We start from the raw sequence: 8,127 nt of genomic DNA, 5'->3' as shown, positions 1-8,127 counted from the left end.
GCTCAAAACTATTTTTAGTCGCAAATGCGAGTGCCATGATGGACGGATCGCCACACTGCCGACATTTTACTCCCCTCGTCACGGCACGCTGTTTGATTGCGTTATCAAAACACGCCGCTATTATTCGGCCTTGCTTTTAACTTATTCCACCGAATACCGAATGTGTGTTTTTTTTGCAATGTTCGGCCGAATATATTTGGTTACCGAATATTCGGTGCATCCCTACTTTCCAGCACACTCATTTCGTTTTTGAGGTGAAACTTTATTTTTAAAGGATTAATATGTGTGAAATAAATATTATTTTTTAAAATATTTTGATCTGCTTCTGTTGTTTTAACTTCTGAACTTGCCCTGTGCCAGAAAGTACCCTCGTCCCAGACAAGAATTCACATCTTCAAACAATTAAAAAATGTGTTAAAAGCCTCTACAATCTAAAACTAACAGTGCATACGTATAACACTGGTGTAAAAATGTACTGCTATAATCATCTTTGTTTTAAAATATTCTTTTTGTGTGTGTGTGTGTGTGTGTGTGTGGAATGTTGGCCGTTTAAAGCTGTGTCCCAGATTTTTGTCAGATTTCTTCAAAAACATAATTTAATCAGGCATATAAAGGGGTTAGCTGTATCCTAAGGACTTCTGTCTCACTTCCTGGTTTTCAAAAAGGCAGGAATGCCAGTAGCCGTAAGCTTTCTACTTTTTGATAAATACAATGTGTCTCAATATAACATGTCAACACTGTAGCCCTTCTAAATCCAAACTAAATAAGAATTATTCTTTAAAAATTAGTATTTTGATTGGCATTAAGAGAGCTCTTAGCAACTTTGAAAAATAAAATAGCTACAGACTATGACTGCTGTGATATTAATAAATTATAATTTTTTGTCAACTCCATAAGATGTCCAAACTTCATCAGATTTTACCCTTGACATCGATCATGTATGCTATTGAAGAGAAAAATCAATCACTAGGACGTTGGCCCATTACTGGATTTAATAGGCACCACTTTGATCTTCTAAAATATATTTTCCCAGCCTAATTGAAGTGTAAAAATCAATCCCAGTTCTCAAGAATGAGAAATAGGAAGAAATAAAGTTGTTGACACAAGAAATGTTCCTCCTTTTCCTAATGAGTGTAATTTCTACAGATTTTCCTCTATGATGGAAAGGTTGGTGAGCATGTCGGCTCACTGGGTGGAGAGAAGGCCCACAAAGGAGGAATCTATGCTGTAAGTAGTTTTTTATGTAAAAAAAAAAAAAATACACTATATTGTGTATACTGGTTAGATGTTTTTCAGGAATACCAGCTATAGGCAGGGTTGGTATGGAGTCTGTCTAGAGTGTGTGCACTTAGAAAGTGCTTCTGTTCCTATTCAAATTGGGGATTATGTGTGCTTGTCCTGAAGTTACTGATTTGATATTTCCATTTATGTCTTTGTTTTCTACATACAGTAGTGTTGGTCTTTTTGTTGCTAAGTGTGGATTCAGGGCACTTGAACATTTATACACACATTAATATTGTAACTGTTTCTTTTACTCCTTCCCTTGCTTTAAATCCCGAAGGTCTGCTGGAGCCCTGACAGCTCCCAGCTGATCTCTGCCTCAGGGGACAAGACCGTGAAGCTCTGGGATGTTAGTACAGGCACGGCCGTCACCACCTTCAACTTGGGCTCTGATACGACAGACATGCAGCTGGGCTGCCTGTGGCAGAAAGACCACCTCCTCAGCATCTCCCTGTCAGGATACATCAACTACCTGGACAAGAACAACCCTGACCGGCCCATACGCACCATCAAGGTCACACTCTGTTCCTGGATATTATCAATAGACTTCCTTGATATTGATAAAGCTTTGTGTTAAAGTTGATACTGCCTTTTTTAATTGGGTAAAACAATGGGATAAAATAGCTAATTTTAAACGTTTGAGTTGCTGAAAACATGTTAATATTGAAGATAAATACCAGACTTTTGTAATATGTATTGGCATTTATTAAATATAAATTGGCATCTGCAAATTATACAGAGGTTTGGTGAGAGAGGGCAGGTGGTGTAAATATACACTAGTAAGCTCCAGCTCCTTAAAATGTCAGCGTGTAGTGGACTGATCTTTTTTCTTATGTGCCCTTATAAATATATTTAAAAACAGGGTCTTGTTCATCCTACAGGGTCACAGCAAATCCATCCAGTGTTTGACAGTTCACAGAAAGGATGGGCGACCATACATCTACTCGGGGAGTCATGATGGACACATCAATATCCTTTCACTGATTAAATAGTGCCAATGATGATTTGTAAAAAGGTATTTATACTGTATGTAGATTATCTTTGATCATATAGAGATGCTCTGGCAGATGTAAATGGTTTGTAACTTTATATTTCTGGTAAAATTACATCATAACCCAGCTAACGAAAGATATTTTCCTGTTGGAGAGGTTTATTTTTTATGGTTTGCTCAATGAAATTTTAAAAAAATCATTTAAAAAATACCTTTTTTTTTTTTTTTTTTGTTATCAATTTCTGTACTTTCATCAGAGTTGCATTGTGATTATAAGCAGCCTATCACAGCTAATTTAGCACAAATTAAAGCATTTTCCGTGGAACTGAAGGCCTCAAAGCCGAAATGAAGTTTCTGAAACAGTGCATTTTAATTTGCACATGCAATTAATTTAAGAGGGGAAGCAGAGTTGGGAAAACCTTCTATAATTGTTCAAGCAGTTTGGTTCTGATTTGGGCTGTTTAAGTGGAAATGTAACATTTACACACTTAAAAATAGTCTGTCCTAGTATTTTGAAGTCTAGATGAAACTGCATTTCGAGAGTGTCGAGCTTCAGTTTTGTGACATATTTCCAAGTTACACAGGATATACAGGTGGGATATAAATTTTGGAGGAATGTGATTTGATTGTGGAAAAGTGTGCTTGTCATAACAAATATGGAGAGGCCTGTACACCAGTGGGAGAGCAGTATCTGTCAGGAAGAGACATACAAAGCCCCTCATACACTCCATGTAGTTTCTGAAGCAATCCACTGTAAATTGCCTTGTGCATAATCTGGAGCTGTGACTCATAACACTTTCCTCAATGTGAATAAATCCTTGCCAGGGAGCAACCATGGTAACCAGAGTATGTTTGGGGAACCAGAAAGGTTTGAGGTGGCAAACACCCTAAGACACACTGACGTGCCTTGCTGTGCTCTCTAGCCAACTTAATGCTCGCTCTGTGCGGATAAAAGTTGCAGATTGATCGGTGGGTGGATGTTGTGATATTATTCTTTGAAAATTTTTGGTACAAACTTACGTGAGCATCTGCCATATCTTGTTACAGGGAGAAATATGACAGGTTTTTGATGTCGGAATATGGAGACATTAATTTTCTGTATTTTGTTTGGCAGTTATTAATTTAGCAGATATTTAATAGGTGCACAATATGACGGGGGTGTGATCTGAAAGGGTTAAAAAGGCATTTTTCCTCTCATCTAGATTTAAATAAATAATTAAAGACTAAGAACTTGAACCACCAGAATTAAAAATAATTGAAAATGTAGTGGGTAGTAGCTTTATCCAAGTAGGGATTTTACTTATCATGACGCAAGTGTTGGTATTAAGCAACTCTTAACAGAAATTTGTGTGTAGTAAAGATCAAAGTTTTATATTTTGTTAAAATTCTAAAGACGATAGTTCAGATAAACCCAAGCTCACCTGTCGTATTAACCTACTGGCTCAGCTCCACAGTTTGTCGCTACTTTCATGTCAACACCAGATTTTTTTCCCTTAACAAAAGCCTCACATTACTGGGATGCAGAAACCGGGGAGAACGACTGCTTCTCAGGGAAGGGCCACAGCAACCAGGTGAGCAGGATGGTGACTGACGAAGGCGGCCAGCTGGTGACGTGCAGCATGGATGATACACTGCGCTACACCAACATCAGCAAGGGGGAGTACAGGTAAGGGGTCATTGCATGTTGCTGTGCAACTCTGAGGTAAACTCAGTGGAGATGGTGATAATGTCCTGCATTTTGCCTGGTGATGACACCGACAGTCAGCCTGGGCAGGGCAGTCACCTGGAAGGAAGCAAATAAAATGCTGAGGTAAGCTTTGTTATGACTGTTGGTAAAGGTTACGTGTGGAGGTGCCTACGCTTAATTGTCTGTCACTTTGAAAATGGGTTATAGTGTTCCATGATATTGTTAATGTTATATAGAACGTTTATTTATACACATTTTTTTGACATGCACCAAAGCGAATGTTTAACAGGGTGTCTGTATGTCCTTAAAATGTCTTCAGTTAAAATTTTCAAACATTAGGCCTTTAATATCATTATATAGCATCAATAAGAGTCCAATGTATTTTATCCCCTTAAGTCACAGATATCACTGGAATATCTGTCTTTTGTTTTCTTGTACCTCAAACTGAATATTGGCTTTTAGAGTTCCATGATTTGTCCACCTCTAAATGTCACAGTGATCAGTTATCATATAAATGACCCTAATTTGTGTTTTTCAGTGCCAGTGATGTGGTGAAGATGGATTTCCAGCCTAAAACTGTGTCCGTAGCAGCAGGAGGGCTGTCACTGGCTGTGTGCATCGGGCAGGTAACGCCTGTGCTTTGTCATTATTGCCTAGCCTAGTTCTTAGCTCAGTGTTTCCCCTGTAAGCACATTTTTTTGCAGCTCCAAAGTTTTTTTATTACCCATCTGATATTTTGTCTCATTTAGATGGCATCATTCATCTCTTGCTTTTGTAGGTTGTATTGCTGAAGGACAAGAAGAAAGTCTTCACAATGGACGGTCTCGACTATGAAGCAGAGGTTGGAGCTCTCCATCCCGGGGGCACCACCGCAGCAGTGGGGGGAACAGTAAGTAGCAGTTACAATTTCACAGACAATCTCGCCAAGCATGAGTTTCAGAAAATGCTTGTGATTTCAGAGAGGAATTGGCATCAGTGTGTCTGTAATAATCATCCACTTTAAGTGATACCATCCCAACCTGATGACACTGGATTTGAGATTGATTTCCTTTTTTTCCTCCCTAGGATGGGAAAATCCGTCTGTACTCCATTCAGGGCAACACTCTGAAGGACGAGGGAAAGACCATCGAGGTTACAGGGGCGGCCACAGACATGGCCTACTCTAATGATGGAGCCTATCTGGCGGTCATAGGCGATAAGAAAGTTACCACCGTTTTTACTGTGGCTGACGACTACAAGGTAAACACTTGTCTGTCCTGTACGTATATCTATATATAGATCTGTTTTTGGAACACTCAGTATCCAATGCCTACAGCAGTTTTGTATAGATTATAGTCATTGTCTCTTTTTAACAAATATTATCCACTCATTTTCTCACCAGGTCAAAAACGTGTTTTATGGACACCACGCCAAACCAGTAACTTTGGCGTGGTCACCTGACAATGAACACTTTGCCACCGGTGGGATGGACATGAATGTGTTTGTCTGGACAGTTTGTGACCCAGACAAGAGGATTAAGATCCCAGGTAGGCCACACAAGTGTACTATTGCATTTTCTTATGTCTGTATGCATGCATGCACCAACATACTTAGAGGCTGCTCTGTTTGAGCTGAATAAATCCACTCTGCAACAATATCTAAACAAGCTAAAACAAAGGCAACAGGACATTTTGAGCTGAGCCAAATGACGTATGTAGAGCATGTAGCTCGGCTGAAAGTTAATCTTAAGATTTGGCGACACCAGTGGTTACTGGTGTTAACAGTGAGTGTGGTATAACACTGCTGCAAAGACTCCTTGGCCTGCTAGTTTGTCAGGAATAAAACAGGAAAGCAGCCAGTGTAATTGTTTACAGTGCAGCCAAACAAACTTGTGTTGTCTTGATAAAGAAGTCATTAAAAAATGATGGAAATGGCTTCATGCTGTACACATAGTTTTCCCCACAACTGCAAGGCGCCGTAAGGTTGAATACCTGCAATATTTAGGAGTGGACTGCTGTCAAAAAATGTAGATTACCTGTGACTGTTTCACAGTGAAGGCCACCCTGTGTTTCGATGGTTTTCATATAAAGCTGCAGTGGGAAATGTTCAGTCAGCTTTAGCAGTAACTTTATATGACTGAAGGAGATTCAACAGTACACAGTGAGGCTGATGTCAGGAAGATAAAATTTAAAAAATAGTGATGCAGGGTTATATGCATGTACCATTTCCTATGAACCCAGCATGGGAACACCGCACTCTACCACTAACAGTACAAAAACTAACATAGGAGAGGTGATTACGGAATATAAATGATAATTGCATAAAAATGGTGACAATAAATGGTATCAGAATTATAACCTGAAGTCATAGCTCAGTGAAAGGCAAGTATATTGATTTTAAAAAAGGCTATATCACTGTTGATTTTAATAGTTTTTGAGTAGCTAGCATTAATGTTCCCATCATTTGATGACCTGCCAATTTCCAAGTGCTAATCAATCAATCATCACTAATGCCAGCTATTGTTGCTAAGTTACCTAAAGTTACACTGTTCTCTGCCTTGAGTCATCTTTGTAACGAGGCTGTTTTGATGCTTTGATGTCTGCAGACACTCACCGGTTGCACCATCCTAGCGGCCTGGCCTGGGTAGACGAGCACACTCTAGTCACCGCCTCCCACGATGCAAGCGTCAAGCAGTGGACTATTGAATACTGAGCTGCGAGCAGACAAACATCCACATCTCCAGGGACAAGGACTACTGTAGATTTCAATCTTTCTTTTCTCTATTCTTTTTTTTTTCGTTCTTTTTTTTTTTTTTTTTTTAAACTGTATTTTTACTATCTATACGGTGTTCTATGCTGTCTGTAAACATCTGAATCGTAAATGGTTTTAACTGGGGAAAGCTCCCATACAATATTATCTAAGATATGTCTCTTTGATGCGAATAACCTCAACTTACACTGAGACAAATTGTTGAATTATAAGATGTAACCATGAGTGCTTTTACATCTCTTTGAGCTTTATGGACCCACAATAATATTTGTTAGCTCAACATTCCATAGGTAATAGCTTTCGCTCAGTTTAAACTGGTATCCTTGTCTGGTTGGGCTCAATGCATCCTAACTCAACGGATGAACTCTTTCTTTTTTTTTTTAAATCAACAAAATCTTGTCTGAAAGAAATGAAACCTTTTGGTTACATTCCTGGAATGAGAAGTAACTGATAAGTTAATTTTCAAGGTTTTAAGGGGCTGGGTGGTTTTGCTTTGTCTTTGGTTTCATACTTTTTATGTTTCACACCTCTTCCTGTTGAACTGGGGAGCAATAATAGGAACTGAAAGAACAAAGTATGTATACAATCAAGATGCTGTCTGTTCAGTCGGAGGTCCCGTGTTGTTGCTGTGTTTATGTTTGGGCCCACTATGCTTGTCGCACTTAATTTTTCCCATGTCTTTATGCATTCGCTTCCAAGGTGGAAGTGACTCATTAATAATAATAATAAAAAACACTTTTTATGCAGCTCCCTTTCATACAGATTTGCACTCTTTTTGTCTTGTCAAACACATTTATGTGCTGATTTTGTCATGGGAATCTTCATCACAATTTCATGGCATTCAGGCACACAATATCAGCAGGGGGCCCTCTAGTGGGGTGTAAAGAGAGGAGCAGGCGAGAAAGCCGCCTTGCAGAATTTCCCTGTGACTCAAGTTAGTTGGCCAAGGTCTCAGGTTAATTATTAGTCCAGTGAAAGCACAAAACAAAAGCTCATGACTTTGAACAAGTAATTATGTAATGCCCTTTTATTGACGTCATATAATTTATACTGGTATAAGTGTGCCAAATACTTTTAATGCAGTTATGAGTAGACAATAAATATTTACAGCAGACAAAGTATTTCTTTGTCTGATATTTTTTACAAAGTCCATGCATAATTGTTAATGGATTATTAAAACAGATGTGTTAAAGTCTTAGTGTTCAAGTAGGCAAAGCAAAAGGAAAGTCTTTGGTACTGTACTGACCATACTGACATGGCACAAGTTCTACTGGATGTATTGGACATTTGCAATTTTTACTTAACATTCTCTAAGATTGGAGAGATGCACATGGCAGTTTCAGAAGTAAAGTGTTCCTCAGTCACAAAAAATTTGGTTATTCCTTCAAAAAGTTTGAGATTAGGGAGGAAACCACTTGGG

At 38.7% G+C, this 8,127-nt stretch overlaps 1 protein-coding gene across 1 annotated transcript in view; it reads left to right on the top strand.

Annotated features, from left to right (window-relative positions):
- wdr1 (WD repeat domain 1) overlaps positions 1-7,463 on the top strand; it is a 14,519-nt gene extending 7,056 nt beyond the window's left edge. The window contains exons 7-15 of the mRNA XM_050038481.1: positions 1,147-1,227; positions 1,562-1,795; positions 2,163-2,252; positions 3,784-3,938; positions 4,498-4,585; positions 4,738-4,848; positions 5,025-5,198; positions 5,341-5,485; positions 6,544-7,463. Coding sequence (XP_049894438.1) covers positions 1,147-1,227; positions 1,562-1,795; positions 2,163-2,252; positions 3,784-3,938; positions 4,498-4,585; positions 4,738-4,848; positions 5,025-5,198; positions 5,341-5,485; positions 6,544-6,650 — 1,185 coding nt within the window. The 3' untranslated portion in view covers positions 6,651-7,463. The remainder of the gene's footprint in view (positions 1-1,146; positions 1,228-1,561; positions 1,796-2,162; positions 2,253-3,783; positions 3,939-4,497; positions 4,586-4,737; positions 4,849-5,024; positions 5,199-5,340; positions 5,486-6,543) is intronic.
- The last annotated feature ends 664 nt before the right edge of the window (positions 7,464-8,127 follow it).

This window comes from Epinephelus moara, chromosome 24 (genome assembly GCF_006386435.1).
Source record: "Epinephelus moara isolate mb chromosome 24, YSFRI_EMoa_1.0, whole genome shotgun sequence".
NCBI lineage: Eukaryota > Metazoa > Chordata > Actinopteri > Perciformes > Serranidae > Epinephelus > Epinephelus moara.
This window is presented reverse-complemented; position numbering and strand designations above follow the sequence as displayed.